The 17,130-nt window shown below is 38.5% G+C and overlaps 1 protein-coding gene across 4 annotated transcripts in view; it reads right to left on the bottom strand.

The window, feature by feature from the left end:
- PEPD (peptidase D) overlaps positions 1–17,130 on the bottom strand; it is a 145,757-nt gene that overhangs the window by 24,960 nt on the left and 103,667 nt on the right. For all 4 annotated transcript variants that reach the window (XM_074913382.1, XM_074913381.1, XM_074913380.1 and 1 more), the window contains one exon: positions 13,900–14,048. In XM_074913382.1, the coding sequence (XP_074769483.1) occupies positions 13,900–14,048 (149 nt within the window). The remainder of the gene's footprint in view (positions 1–13,899; positions 14,049–17,130) is intronic.

A 17,130-nucleotide genomic window follows, 5' to 3' on the forward strand; every position in this document is an offset into this window, starting at 1 on the left:
AAACATTAACTTTGTTTAAAAAAATAACTACTGTAATGAGGCAATTACTTAAAAGAACAGAACACAATCTACTGAAGGAAGCCATCCTAATTTGAAAAAGATCTTAGTCCATTTTATACATATATTCATATGCTGTATACATTTAATATATGGTAAACAGAAATACACACTTCTTCAAATTTACTTTAAACCTAAAATTATATTAGGTTTATGTGGCAGTTAAAATCTTTGTAATACAGTGGCTTGTTCAAACCCAGCCATCTCTGGGACTGGCTGACATGTCTGCACTCAACTGTCATTAACTACTAAGCATACCTGAAGAGCTAAAGTCCTCAAATTCTGCTCATCTAATTTTCCTATGTCCATACTTGAACTTCTAATAATCGTGAAAAGCAGAGAAGGGAGGAAAAATCAAATATCACAGCTAACTTGACTAGGAAAGCCACAAGCAGAATTTTTTGGTACTATTACATAATGTGCAATTCAACAATCTGGATGTCCCAGAAGGACCTGCAGTGAGGATACGTGAATCCCTATGTTAAAGCACAGAAGTATCTATATTCTGTTCAGAGGTCTGTGCACACATCTATCTGTGGATAGCTTTAGCATGTTAAAACAAAGAAACTTATAATAAAGAAGCTTTTGTGCAGGCAGCCAGGGAACAATCTGCACAACAGGACAGCATTTGCAGATGCAAAGAAAAAACACTAACTAAACAATGCTGAATGAATAACATTTTGTACAAAGAATCCTTAATTCATGGAGGTTACTTGATGTTCAGGCACTTCAGTTTTTTGGATTAGCAGTGGTCCAGTGGAGAGCTCTGTCATCTGTCGCAAGCTGACACAGCAGAAGTCAAACACCGTATTAGCATTCTTGTAGTGAGAAAACACAGTTAAAAAACTACTAAGAATTACAACTTCTACACAAGTGACTCTAACATCACTTCTGTGAGTTCCTGCAATGGCTGACTGTTTTGCAACACCAGCCTGCACTAACCTCCCACCACCAATCACCCACTAGGATGTTTTACTCATATATTACGCAGGAGTATTGTTTTTAAGCTTTGGTGAAGTTTATCATGGTTGCAGACATGCTTTTTTGTGTAAAAAGGTTAGTTCCATTACTATCTTTAAGCCAATTTATAAACCAATTATAGTCCACTGACAGATGAGGTTTAGAAAGCTAGATTGGAGGGTCCTTGGACTTTGACAGCTGTACCAAAATGAGTCTGCACTCAGTAAAATCTGCTGATGATGTGTCTGCTCCATTCTTAATTCTCTGCCAAACGAGATACTGCGTAATACAGGTCACTGAACCAGCGACTGGCTCCTCAGGAAAGCTGTTACCAAGGCTCATTAGGTTGCAATTCGTTACCTGCCATGCAGCATGTACTTGGTCAAGAGGCCAGGACAAAAAGCACCTTTTATAGCAACCAAAGCATTTGAGATCCCTTGAGATACAAAGCGGATGAACTACACAGCAACGACCAAACAGTGGCTATGTCCAACAATAAAATGTGGCAGATCGTGGATTAATTAAACATATAACTATGGAGGCTGTTAGTTTTCAGATACCATGCAAACAGTATAGCAGAGGTTTGCAGATGTCTGAGGTACTGTGTTTAAAAATGGCAAACTTAACACATTAAGTTTACTAAAAAGGGTTTTTAAAAATTTATTCCCATCAACCTAAATGTTATCTATTATTCTTAGATACCACTGTTACAGAAAAGATGCATACTGTTTTGCTTCCTTGAAGGTATTTCCTCTCTAATTATGTTTCCCACCCCACCCCCACCCCCCTCCGTTTCAGACAAAACAGCATGTTTTAGGGACTCAGAAACATCATATAAAGATCTCTGCAATAATCTGTAACCTCTTTGCTCACATCATTGATAGGCAAGACTTTTGTTCAAAAAAATAAATGCTTCTAGTGAAACCAGGAATCAAAAGCATCCCTAACTTTTAATGAACATACCATAACATTTTAAACAGTAGAATTAAAAAGATGAGTTGTTATAACACATCACACTATAAACTGTTCCTCAGTTGCTGTTAACTCACTGGTATTTTCATTCCAGTGATTATTTTCTGATGTTTTATTAGAAGCTATTTGAGAACACAAAGTAGAAACAGCATACAAAACTAATCTAGAATTACTGCGTGGTATTTAGCCACTTTGGTCGGAAAGTGCTCAGAAAAGGCCTAACAGGATTTTTTTGGCCGCTACTTAGGGTACTTTGTGGTTGTAATATGACAATGATTAAACCACAAATGATTTAGCAGGGTTTTTTTGTTGTTGTAGGGTGGGGTTTTTCTGCCAGCACAGATGTCACAATCTTACTGAAAAAATGAGTATGGCAAGGTTGTAGTAATTTTTCCCCAGATTGTGCTAAGGTTAAGTTACATTTAATTTCTGAGTGTTCACAGACAAGGGCAAATGGCCCGATGTCCCCTGGCAGTGCCACTGAAATGCAGACATAATGCAATCTCTGTCCAGCCAGCAACCCACTGGAACAGATTAAAATCTGCCAACACACAGTGACCATATCAGACATGCAACAATAGGTCCTTAAAAATTCCAATAAAATCTAGTTTAAAAAACAAGCCAAAACATTATTTAAATACTAAACCAATTATTTCTTTCCTCTTCATTTGGGTGCTAGAGAACAATTTGTTGTATTTCTGATTTTCGTACTTTCCTTTTGGCCCACTAAATGAAACAGCAGTTGCTCAGTTATCGAGCTTGATTTCTTGCAGCACCAGGTAAGGCAACTGCAACTGGACAAGGAATCAAGAGTGAGAAACCAAAATGCTGTACTCAAACACAGACAATGTTTGGGCAACAGTGAAGCTGTTCAAAGCTCCATATACTGTCTAGATAACTACTTGTAAGCCTCACAGAGTCAGCACTGGATGGCTATATGGATGCCTAATTCAGGGACGCAAGAAGAGGAAAAAGATTGGGGGAAGGAGGGAAGTGCTTGGAGGGAGTGATTGTGGTGTGGAAACTTATCAATCTCTGGAGTTTAGAAAAGCCTCTGTTTAGATAAGATTCAGGGCAAACAGCATAATCTACGTCTAGCAGGTTTGCATTCTGACAGCTACAGCTGATGCAGTGTCAAGATCGAAGGACTGATGAACTTTGTACTTCAACTCAAATTACAATGTGTAATGGGTGCATATCCTGAATACTGAACTGAGAGAAAATCAGTGCACATCAGAACATGTAAAAGCAGCTTATTCCCCCCAAAGCCACTGTTAAAATCAGAATTGTACAACATTAGAACATTACAACTTGTTACAAATAAGAAAAAAAAAAAGATTTTTTAAAAAAATAGCCTTAAGCCAAAACCCATTCAGTAGAGAAAAGCTAAAAAACATGCAGCTAATTTCGGCTCTAAGTCTGTAAAGACCTCTAAATAGATTTGCTTTGTACAAGCAGCACCTTTGAAGAACCACTGGAAGTAGTGGAAAAACCCACATGTGCAGTTGGGCTGGAAAGCTGCAGGTTCACCCCCAAGTCCCGGCAGCTCCTGCAGACACCTCCCCCAAAAGGGCTGCTCAGAGACCTCCACAGGAGAGGGACTGCAGGGCAGAAAGGCCCAACTGTTTTAAAGTGCCTGGTTTTATACACTTGGAAATAACTCAGCATTATTTTAGTCTTCCTAACATTGCAGTGGTCACTGTACGCATGGGTCAGCTCCTGTGCGTTAGTCCCAAGCGGGGAAGAGCAGCTCCCAGAAGGTTTGCAGCCAGACTTGCAGACTGAAATCTTGCATTTCAACAGATTGCTGCTTGCACAGAGGGACTGGAGGATCTGCTGAATTTGACAGAAAGTACTGCTTTTTTCTCTCACCTCTTGCTGTAGGTTACGCTATTCTGTCAAGGTTAAGTTACGTGTCCAACAACGAGAACTCCAGTAATCAATGACACCATTTTATTTAATAGTATCTTGCAAGAATCAAGGATTGAAACTTAACTGTCAGTATTGTTCATGCATCCTTTAGTTCCCTCAGCTTTTACTTCCTAAGTGGTGGCTGACACTTTAACCATTTATACTGACAAAAATGGAATTAACTTACCACAGAAAGCTGTACTACCTTTTCTGGGTCAACCTCAGAGAGTTAGTATCCAAAGACAAACTTATTTATGAACATTAATCCTAGCAAGAAAAATACAGCCAACTTCATTCAATAGAGGAGAGAGCAGACTACAAATAGCTTTTTAAAACATATAGTGACAAGATTTACTTTCCAATCCGTCTTTAACACAATAACACATTCTTAACTGCAAGGGGGGAAAAAATAATACTGCTGTGTCATTCAGCAGTATTTGTGAATATCAAGTACTGGTTACAACATGCCCTGAAAGCATTTGTTCTTTAGAGGAATTAGTATAAAATCTTCAACTTCTGTCATTAATGTTTTATTTCTGAGAATAATTGTTTTGCTTTGGATATTACAGCAGATTAATAATGATCAGCAGCACTTTGCCTAAAATATGACAATCTGAATGGGAATAATTCATATGGGCATTTAGAAATTATATGAACTGTAAAATAGATTGTGCTCCCACACCCTTCCCTGTTGTGCTATTGTCAAAAGGTCCAGTTTACAGTCCAATTTCTTTCTAAAAATTCATCAAAATTAGCTACTGGTTTTATACAGCACAACAGACAAGCATGCCCACATGGTGTTCTACCAAGTACAACTCTGGACTACATAAAATAAGACTTGCATAAAAAACCGCCCACTGCATGTGAATGAGAACCTTGTACTCAACTTGGAAGGAATAAATACTAATAACAGTTACAATTATTTTCCTTACGTATAATAAATTTTAATCCTAGTTGAATACAGTGACAATTACTCTAAAGCAGTATTCAAAATAGTAGCAAATAAAAATAAATCTGAATTCTAAAGAAGTTAGAGAACTGTCACGGACAAAAAGAATATAGTAATCTGTGAAGTTGCAAATTTTGAATTTGCGTATGTTCCTAAGCACAACTCTGCTAAATTTAATAACAGAAACAACTGCTAGTAATACGATCTGCTATGCCAAATACCCTAGCTATTAGTTTCCGATTAAACAGTTCTTTAATTATTTGGTTATTATAATCCTTGGTTCTACTTGAGCTAAACTCTTCACTATTCTTCTTTTTTGTAAGAGACATGTTATTAGAACATAGAACAGGGAATCATACTGCTACTTTGAGTTCAAATTGCAGCATTTTCTGTCGTCTAAAATAGATTCTTTATGAAATTGGTACTTGTTCACTGATCCTAACTTCTCCTGACAGTCTCACTGAAAGAACTGTGCCTCAATATTTAGACAGCATAATGTTTTCAGGAGTACATACCATCCAAAGTTTACATTCTGCTGTACAAAAATACAGACTATTCATCCTCTAAATTCCCTGGGCTTATATCTACCTCCATGAGCTTTACCACTTGAATCCCTTAGCAGCAGGCAAACAGGGAAGAGGCAAAACACTGGAAAATAAAGTGGCTGCTTTGGTTTGTCCTTCTAACTGACAACATTCCTTGGAAGGATGCACATGGGGAAACCAGCTAAGGCCGCTCCCTCCATTGCAAAGTGGACCAACGAACAAAAATCGAAGAATCGGGAGAAAGGCACAAAAAGTTGGCATAGGGTTTCACATAGCAGCTCAACACTTGTGTAGTTAAAGCTGCCCAGAAGACAAAGGTCGAGACCAGGTGGGATTAACTTCGTTTAGCATCCTGCACCTACAAATACACAAGACTTTCTTTGGTCCTCTGCCACCACGGGGAAAACAGAAAGAGGAGTGGCCAACACTCAAACTCCAGGTTCAACTGTGGCAGCAACCTAAATACTAACATGCTGAGCCTGGTTTTAAGGTTGTGTATAGCAGGTAGCACACCACGGAGTTGTCATGTTTCACCATAGTGAATTCCCAAGGACCTTTTCTCCTGGTCTTTAAAGGAAGGCCTCAGAGTTAGACCTACAGAACATCCAATGCCTTCCTCTGAATTGTTCTGCATCTCACACAGTTCAGCCCTAAATCTACTGAACACAAGAAAGAAGAACACAAGAAAGAGTGGAAGGGTTACTGCTAACCTGAGAAAAACACCTTCAGACACCTATTCTCAACTGCAAAACACAAGACTTGATCTGGCAAGAGGAGGGATTATCAACTACAGAGAACTTTCTGTATTCCAAGGCAGACAGCTGCTGGCCTGCACTCACTGGCTATTTGCTCCAACCCTCTTCCCCTGGCCTCTTTACCTCAAAACACCTCAGACTTTTGAGAACTACTTACTTCTTTGCACTTATTCAGCACCTACAGCAAAAGGGGACACATTCCTGTTAGGATCTAAGGACAGCTGATACCTACATGATTAATAGAAGGATGTTTTATTTGCTTGATACATGGGTTTACTTCTTTTCCTGAAATGTTTTTGACTGGTTTTGAAGTGTACTTGACTGTACTTTCTTGCTCAAATATTACATGGCAATCCTGGCATCAATGAAATCTGCAATGGCTGATCTTATATCCTGGAAGAAAGGGTTTAAGAGTGTAAAGATTCCATGACTTTATGTGAAACTTGAGTTCTGGGAAAGCTATAAAGAAGCAAGGCATCTTCCAGCCCTAATATGGAGAAACCGCCACCTTCCATTATCAGAGATGTTAGTCCCAGGACAGAGATTTCTTTCAAGATGTTTCTCTACAGGATTTATCAGAAAAGCAAAGCCCGAAAGCCAGAGACAACAGGATACTCACCGTCCTGGATGGTAAAATGCAGAACTTTGGGATATGCATATACCCCTGAGCATGAGCTCCAACTGAAAAAATGCAGATACAAATCTTATAGGGAGACCCTATAGTAATGTCATTGTCCCGAGGAGGAAAACTTTCACACTGCACATAAGCTGACTTGGTGAACAACAACTTCTGTGCATATTTGGAACCAATTTTTATTTTTCATTTTATTGAAACAAACAAACATCAATCAGCAAATATTCCCAGCTGCGCAGCTAACGTCTGAATGCAATTTTGGTTCAATGGGGACTTTGGATATACAAGCTTTTAAAATCATATAAATGTAGAGATAGGGAATTGAGTGGCTGCCAACCTGGCCTTACTCAACTGTTCCTTGGGAGCAGTTTTCTAGACAAAGAGATCTCTTTTTTTTTAAACTGGAATTTAGGACAATAAACCTTACTGATCGAGGTGTTTTAATTCTTAATTCTTACTTCTTAATTCTCCCCCCAAACCTAATGTGTATAACTTAGATTGAAGAAAGTTTTTTCTGTTTGTTTTTTTAAACATACACAAGTTTTGCAGTAGTACCAGGAATGCTAAGCACAACAAGCTCCCTTCTTTCCCTTTCTCCTGTGGCTTTCCATTAGTCTACAGAGAAGACAGGGAGGAATGTTCAAAGGTCCCAGTGTGCAATTGCAAAGGGATGAAAATGGAAAGTATGTGATTGCTCCAATATTTAGCTCATTAATCTTAAAGACTCTGTTTATGGTCTAGTGCATTAATCCAAAATAGTTTTAACTGCAAAGCTTAAAGATAAGCATACTTCCACTTTATTTCTTCTCAACACAGTAGGAGATTTAATATATTTAAGAAATTTAAATGTTTCTATAAATAGAAACTGTATACAGAAACTTCCTATATGTAGAAACCATACTGTCCTCGTCAACTAGGAATTAAATTTACAGAACTCTAATTGTTAATATTTTCTAAATGCTCAAGATAATAATCCAAATAATAAATAGCAGAAATCACTTGAGAGGCAGGACATGGTATAAACACACAGTAATTTGCTAAAGAATAAAAAAGAAGCTATTTCACAGTGACTTCCCAAACACTATTGGACTCATATGTACCACTGACAGTAAAGCACCCATATGAGAACAAAGTGATACTCAAAGCCGGGTTAAGTATGAATACGCTTCACACACAGAAACTGAAGCACATCACTGTCTGTTGGCTTGCAAAGTACTACCTCCTCTGTTAAGAGCTAGAGTTGAACACACAGGCATTGATTGCCATCAACACTTTTTTCTCACATCACTGACATTTTCATTTGCATGTTTCAGAACATATTCAGAATCATGGAGTGATTTGGGTTAGGAGGGATGCCAGGAGGGCATCTGGTTCAAACCCTGGCTCAGAGTAGGGAAAACTTCAAAGTTAGATCATGTTTCTCTTTCTATAAGTTTCAGAGAGGGACTTGCAGCAAAACCAATTATTTTAAATGTTTCTTCAAATAGATTTATATTAATGACAACAAGAAAACAATACTGGTCTCCAAGGTGTAACTTATGACAAATGATGGCTATTAAAGCTATTTCATTGACATTGGATCTAACTTATGCAACTGGGATAAAGAATGGGAGAATCCTGAGACAGGATTTAGGAACAATGCACATGTGCCCTTTTAAGTTCTTCAGATGTTTCCACGACCAAGAGACATGTCAAACTTGTTCACAAAAGGGTCTAATCTACCCCTGCAGTTCAGGCTTTCAACTGCTGCCATGACAGTTGTCCATTGGACGTGCTACAGACATTAGAGTTGAGACCTCACACCGTGCCATTAACCATTACACTATATAGCCTTATGCCTACTGATGTGCTACACAATACTTTTTTTCCCACCACAGGGGGCTTTTTTTAAGCCTGGGCAATTACAGGGATAGGGGAGAACTATGCTAAAAGCAGTACTTTTATAGTCACAGCATCAAGGCTTCCAGAGTTAGGCAGTATCAACTGATGCTGTCTGCACAAGATTTGCTTGGACCCTCAGTACTGATGTGTTATGGTCCTCTGGCTACATGACCACCTACTCCTTTAGATAGGATTTCAATAGGAGCAAGGCCTTTTTCATGCTGCTGCCTTTTTCATTCCTACAATAAAACTTCTAAAACTTTTTGGAGATTTTCAATGACATTCACACAGGAATAGACCCAGTGATACATTTTGTAATGTAGGCAGCTGGCTAAAAGACAGAAGACCTGATGCAAGCAAAACGGCAACATCCATTCATGCGTGACTACAGACAAGAGAATTCACATGGAGAAGAGCCTCAGAAGTACCTTCAGCCCAGTGGAAAAGCTTCCATCAGACCAACCAAACCTTCCTACCAACCACAAGATACAAATCCACAGGAAACCTCAAGTTCATTTAGTTCTGGGGCTCCCTTGTTTCCAGAAGACTTTAATTCCAAGGCAAGCACAGCTCCTTCTAGACCACTGAAGATATTTGCTCCTTGTATAACTCCTCTTCCATCTGTTGTAAAAGCTGAAAGTGTGCAGGTAAAGTAACAAGAAACTTCACAAAAACACAAGCATGGCAAATGCACCTGAATGTTGCCACTGGTAATTAGCAACCATTTTTCCCTCAGACTCAGAGTCCCAGCAGGATGCTAGACAACTTGCTTCAAACACAAATTTATTTATTCTTTTTACATTTGTTCATTAATAATTTTCTTTCATTTTAGCAGTGTCTGGCTTGACAATCTGGAGTCTGATTTGCAGAAAGGCTGGGCACTCACAGCTGTAACAGAGGTCAAAACAACTGGGGCTTGAGCAAGAGCAATGTTCAACTCTCTTAAAAAAAAATCTCAAGTCTGATGAATTTCAGTCTTGGAATCCCAAATGAGTCAATAGGTTTTACACTAGCTTCTCCAGACTGTCTGCTGTTGCCTGCAGAAGGGTAAATGTTGCACACTTCCACATCACTAAGATGAAGTGCAAGCAAACTTACTGTCTGTCAAGCACCTGTGTAGTGTTGAGTACTCTTGAGAAAAACTGGTGAGGATGTTCATAATTCTGGATTCAGAGAAGGTTTTGAACAGTAGGCAATAAACAGCTCTGGGCCATGCATGGAACAAAAAGGTTAAAATAGCTCAGCTCCTCTATTATATACATTGCAAAAAGATAGCAGAAGGAGAAACAATGGATTTATCTACAAGAAGATTTTAATTCCAATCATCCTTGGAGGTGAAATCTCTTGCTTGTGCTCACTTACTGTGTTTTGGTTTCCACAGTAGAGTTTTGAAGTGCATGAGTTGAATTCATTTCAGATTCAAATAAACTGGGAGATGTGCTCCAGGAGTGCATCTAACATGACTCAACCAATTTAGTAAATCTAGTGCGATTAAAAAAAAATGCAGAAGTGAGACAAATTAGGACACTAACTTCTAGAATCTAAGTGTGGGATACTTGGCTTTGCAATTCCACTCTTTTTTAGCAATTCTTTTCATGTAGAATATCTATGTAAAGACAAACAGTTTCTCAAATCACTGTTCTGAGTAAGAAGCAGATGATGCCTCAGACACCAAAGTGAATGGAAGTGTCAATATTCTGCACATCTGTCCCTGAATTTGAGTTCTGTGGAAGACTCAATTTAACCCAGATGGACTCGACGCATTAAGAATATCCCCTAAATAGAAATACAACATTCCTCTCTGACATTTTGGATCATGAGCCTGACTTTGTAGGAGAGAGACAACTATTTCACTGCCCCACAAGCACGCCTTTTTGACTCTTTCGCTTCAGCGACAAGCATCAGTGTCTTCATACAAGATCTACGTTCAGTAGTTTCAAAATTGCTGCTTATGCAATACTGAATATGTCTTTCTCTCCTTTTATTTTAAACAGATATGGTTTGTGGCAGCAGTTGTGATGACTGCGCTGAACTTAGGCTACAATCCCACAGAGAGTGTTTCTTAACTTTCAGAATATATTATTTGGCTTGCAGAAGGAATTCTGTTCTTTCAGTTAGAAGGTAGGGAGACCCATACATGTGATTTGAGCTGTTTGCATGTTTGAACCATGCACAGGATGCAGTTAGATGAATGCTTTTCTACAATAAAATACAATGTTTTGGAGTATTTTTAAAATTATGACAACTGTTTGCATATAGAAGTATAAATAAAATGTATTAGGAGGTCTATTATCTCTCAGAAAGTAACTTCACTCAAGCCAATTAGGTTCATATGAGAGCCAAATTGAAAAAAGAAATGCAAATCTCTGAACTTCACACATCTATATAAAATGTTTAAGGTTGCTAACAAATGTGTGTCCTTCCATAAACACAGTTATGTAAGACAGTATTTGGTTAGTGACTCTCCCTAAAGTACTTGCTCCCTATCTTGCAATGAGAAAGACTCCGGGAATCATTAACCTTCTGAAGACAACAACTAGATGTCCCCTGTGACCCTTTGCCACAAGGCATAACTAAGGCCTCAATTCTGCAGCTGAAGAGAAATCCCATTTTCTACAGTTGCTGACTCTGCTGCATACACTCTGCACAGCCTGCCCCACGAATGGTTACTGCCATGTCAGCCAAGTCACTTGACTGTCTTTGATCTTAGGAACCCTGGGAAATGAAGACAAACAAAAATAATAGCAAAATGAACAAGGGCTCCATAATTCAGAAAATCTGACTAAAACATGATGGGGCTGGGGGGGGGTTACATTCAGTGACTCTAAAGCCACAGGCTCTTCTGCCTCCTTTTTCAGAGACCTAAAGTATTAACTTTCCATCAGACAGGGAGAAGAGACACTTGAGAGCTGAATTCACATCATCCTTTCCTGCTCCCCTCTGTGACAGCATCCGGCTCCCCCAGGAGCAGATCCTGGTGCTTTAGTCAGCTAACGAATTAGGTTTGTCCAACGAGACGAAGGAGGCTGCAGCCACTCCCACAGAAACAGCTTTCTCTGGGCAGCAGTAACAATACATTCAGTTTGCAGCCACCCCTTCGAGGGGCTCTGGGGTTTCTCAGCACCCTCAGAAGTATGTGACAGTAACCATGCTATGAAGGTCAGTGTTTCTTTTTCTACAGCAAAATGTTAGCCTTCCAGGAGAACCAAAGCCACTTGCAACTAGCAGTCCAACAGTACATGACATGGCAGTTCTTCTGTCTGTCTCAGTGTTCAATTAAAACAGCCAGCCAAAACATTTTAAAGGAATTTGGTGGAAGAAATAAAGCAGATATATTTCTTTAAAAGTATTTATGAAAGCCTTTTACAGAAATGTCTTATCCCCTGTGACCCCTTTAGTATAAAAAGGGGTGCGACTGGAAACAAAATACTAAGTAACTATTTGAAAAATATCTGATTTTTAAAATTATTTAAAGTTGCATATAGAAGAGGATCTCTCTTTAATCCAGCTCATCATTCCAGTTTGAACTGTCTTTAGTACACCGTAAATTAATTTCAGACAATGAATACTTTTCTGCCAACTACCTATTTTAAGTGTTTCATACCAATTTCAGTAGTAAAGAGTCTTTGCCTTTTGGTGTGTTTTTGAGAGCTCATTATAGGAAAATAGAATAATATTGTCAGACTTTTTGCATGAGTGGACAGATGGGTTAAAAGCTGCAAAAGAATTAGGGTACAAGCCATACAGACCTAAAAAGCAGACTTTTCCAGATGATTACATTTTTTGCACATTGCAGGACTCTACCCAGGTCTGTAATTCAACAGAGTGTGAAAGGTCCAGGTTGCATTTCATTACACAGAGGTACCAAATGAACCAGTCCACAGAACGTATTTAACCTGCTATCTGGAGCAAGAAAATTCACCATTACTAGTCTCATAAACAGCATTTGCACCATTCTCCTGAACAGGAAAGACAACTAAAGCACAGTGAGAACATAAAGTTCAGTTCCATCTTCTGCCAGACATTAAGAATGATTTCTCTGTCTATGAATCTCAAATTCCCAAGGCCTAGTAAAGTATTCTTATAACTACTTTTCAGAAATACTTAACTTAGTATGTCCTTATCTTCTGACACCGTAAATAAAGTATTAAGTAAACTGAGGAATTTTCTACACCAGCCTGAGTACAGCATCATAGTAGCTCTCACGTTCTGAAGATAGTCCGCAACTTATTAGCATGAAATACTGCCAAAAATGTTAGATGAAATTAGAGGCGGCACTGAAATGCAAAGCAAACTATGAAGAGGAACAGGAATAATATTCTTCAGGGGAGAAACAGCAGATGATGGAGAACACACATTGTTATTAAAATGGCAGAATATCTAGTCTCATTTTGCAGATAAGCTTCAAGTGTTATTGCTCCCTTCCAAGCTGCAAAAATCAACAGTGCTGCCGGCAGCTTGTATAACAGGAAAATTACATATGTTCTGACTGGCAATCCAGACAGCCCATGCACTCAAGGCCTGATGACTGAAAGCTCATATAGTAAATTTAAAGGATAAGTGTGCTTTGTACATTTTTCTCAAAGCTGTTCTATTAGTAATACTCAGAAATGTTCAAGTTGTTTCAACCATGAAATGGTACATACTTGATAAATTAGCTTGCCTGCTAATGCATACGGTGAAGCATCCAATAGCCAGTGCTTTCTAAAGCTTTTTAAAGGTAATTGAGTCTCCTTCCCAAACATGTACACTCCATCCTCTTTTTCAACAGTAGATTTCTATTGAACTTACATGTAAAATACAGAAAACGCTTGAAACAAACTAAAGCACAACACACACGTTCACCCAAACCGACTTCAGTCTTCGGCATAAAGCTTCCTGAAAAGATGGCTGTCAGTGTAAACACACACCAGAGTAACAGCTGTCACCACTAGATTAAAGGAATTAAAAAAAAAAAGTGGAAGATTAAAATACCTTTTTAATTTTATTAATAATTGTTTATGCATTACTTCTTTAAAAGTGTTGTATGGAAAATGTTGTGTGTCCTCTGTTACATAATGTCACATGTCACAAAATGTCCTCCTCTGTCCTCCATTAGGAGCTGTTTAAACATGCAAATTAATTTTGTCATCTTGTTCCTTTCAAGCACTTTCTAAAGACAAACATAATTGTCTTGGCAGCCTGAATGCTGCCATCAAGCTTGTCAATTCGTGCTGACATGTACCGATCTTTTACCTGGCTTGACTGCTTTCATTACAGCCCGTGATGACTTCAGCACTGCTTCGTAGACAGCCCTCTGGTCAGGAGTGAACTTTCCATTTGCAGGGAAGGTGCAGGTGATGTCGGAGCCATAGCAGTAATACTCTCCTCCCATGTCGAACAGGCTAAAAAGGAAACAGAGGAGGAAGACATGAAAATTTAATCCAAAAGAAATAGTAGAACATAAGATGTTTCTCTTGCTTTGTACTTAAAATATCTGCATTTTGGTAGTTGGCCATATAATCACCACTTGAATGCTGTTCCTAAGTAAAATAAGACAATCTCCTTAACAGAAAGGTATCTGCATTACAGATACCTTACAGGCTGCACTGGTCCTGGCTGAAAATACTGACAGAATGCATAAAGATAGATAAAAAGTACAGAAGGAATCTACTTCAAGCTCTTCAGTTCCAGTTTCTAAGACCTCTTCTCAGAAGAAAAAAAAACTTTTCTTTCTTTCCTGAAAAATGTTAGCACCACACAAAGGGTCTAATCTCAAAACTTAACAGAGAAATGTTAATTAAATTATGGCCATTTGTATCTAAGTGTCAAAACACATCTGATAGTTTAAATAAAATGTCCCCAATAAAAGCTGACAGCCACTGCTCACATTATAGATTTTCCTTTAAGACAAACTTGCCTAATGGGGATTAAAGAAACAAGGAATATGGGAAGATCCAATCAGAAAAAAAAAACATTTAGTACAGTTTTCTGCATCACAGGTAGGAAAAAAAAAAAAAGTATTCAGTGCTTTCTTTTATGGGGATAAAAAACCTGCTTTACCCCTTGAGAAGCATATTTATTCTATACATGATTCACCACTCATTGCTCAGCTGCCAGAAATCAATCTGCAAGAATAGCAAGTGGGTCTCTACACCCTTGTGAGAACCAGGTCAGACGTTTGCAATACTATGCTTCTTGAGGTTACCTGATAAGGCGCTTGTTTCAGCAGGCTCAAAAATCAGCAAATAACCAAATAATCATTTGGACCAAACAATACTTGAGCAAACAACCCTCCTCGTTCATCATATGTTGATTACAAGGCGGCACATTTCACATATGACTTTGGTCTTGACACACAGTATTTGTGTGACCTGCTGATTTCTCAGGTAATGAATCAGAGTTGAAATCTGCTAATTTAAGTCTTCTTCCAACCACCTCAAACAAATGTGTGAGTCTCTTATCATCCTAAGAAATATAATTTCCCTTCACTGTGTGTAAAAACCTTGAAGTTTTCTTCCTCTTGCTTATGCTTCACAGACGAGACAATCAGACAACACAAGCAGAAGAAAGGACAGTCCACTTGGAGTACTCTCTCTGCCAGAGTCCTAATTACAGCAGTAATTAGGAAAACCATGTAGTGTAGCTCTGTCCTTAGCCCACATACGTGACTAAGTAAAGATAAGTGTAAGCTGCCACAAAAAGTGGTACAGCAGTCAGCTGTAAACGTTCACCATTTCCAACATAACTGCCACTGAAAGCAAAGACAATAAGTAAACGAAGGCAATCATGATAAAGCTAAACTGGGCTGGGACTCCTTCCTGCACTGCATACACAGACACACACTCATGAAGATTTGGTCCAAGAAATTTTAAAATCCACCCCACAGTTTCCTCCATGAACAAATCTTTGCACTGAGTGTAAGCCCTGCTGAAGTCATCGCCAGCCTCCCCAAACTGGGCAAGGTTCACCTGCAGAGAGACTTGCAGGACTGGAACTTCAAGAACAAACTGGATGGTTTACAGATGCAGAACTGCACAAAGCTTAAAGCTACAGGAGCAAACTCCTTAGGAGAATGCTAAAGAGAGAACTGCAAAGTTATATATGTACATGCAGAGCTAATACAAACACTATATACATTCACTTAAATAGGAAATATGGTATGTTCAAACAGAAAGTTGCTAACTGAAAGAAGATACACAATAGACAGCAAATATCAGACCCACAGGGTAAAACCCCCACGATTTGACACCAACATAGCAACTATAAACCAGCCTAGCCAAACCTCAAAATCAGAAACCCCATCGACACTGCATAAATTTTGATTTTAGGGTTAATTTACTTCTAAAAATAACTAATGATACACACCAAAAAATCTAAGGATACAGAAAACTAGTTGCAGCAACTAAGAATCATGTGAGAAGCTGCTTTGTTCTCTATTCCAACAAGATACAGATTTCAGATTAGTTATAAATCTTTCACCCTATCCCAGACTGAATCCTTTCAAAAATCACAAAACAAGTTTCAAGGTACTTTGTGAGATTTAGAGCAGTTTTGTAGCCTAACTCTGTTGAATTTAAAAGTCTAAGTGTCCATTCAGCATGGTGACAGTAAAGCTGTGACCAACAGCTTCCATCCCTGTCCACGTCTACCAGAAGTTGCTATGCTTTCTGTATTTACTAGGAGATTAGTCGTTCTGAACTTACCACTGGCAAAATTTTAGCTATGTCTTTAAACTTAAAATTTTCAGCATTTTCTCAAACCCATTCATGACCTGGTGGCTGTTAAATAGTTTTTTGAGATTGGATCACTGAGTAATAAAAATAAAAATCATAAAGCCAATGGTACACCAAAACAAGGCTCACAAGCTAGGAAGCACCATGTGTTTAGGCTTTTTGGCTTCCAGACAAGAGGAGACATGAGGGAAGATGATCTTTCAAATTCTACCTCAGATCCAGCCTGTATGCTTCAGTGAAAAAGCATCCAAACCAAACTGTACGTTTTGGCTCTTATTGGGAATTATCTTCCATTTAACTTCAGTTGGGAACATATCCATTAGTTAAAATGCTGCCCAAGACATGGAAATAGCCCTAAGATTGTAGTTATCCAAAGGAAATAATAGGAGCCTGAGAAGATCCCACTTTCATACCTTTGCTTGTCAGGCAAAATAAGTGGTCAAGCACATTAAGTCGAATAAAATGCATGTGAGCTACTATCTTCTCCTGTTGACTAACTGGAAAAAGTTTCTAAAAGCAGTTCCTTTAATCCTGGTTTCCTAGAAAATACACATTTATTTTATCCTGCAATTTGACGGTAACTGCTAGTAAACGTGATATTATTAATGCATTACCTGCCTGATAATGAATTCTTACATGGGTCACGTACAGAAACAACCACTTATTGTTACTTGGACTGTTATCAAACGTAGCAACAATCTAAATAAATGAACAAATGAAAATAGGTTTTATAGGCATCTTGATCTATGGC

This window comes from Athene noctua, chromosome 9 (genome assembly GCF_965140245.1).
Source record: "Athene noctua chromosome 9, bAthNoc1.hap1.1, whole genome shotgun sequence".
In the NCBI taxonomy this organism is placed as follows: domain Eukaryota; kingdom Metazoa; phylum Chordata; class Aves; order Strigiformes; family Strigidae; genus Athene; species Athene noctua.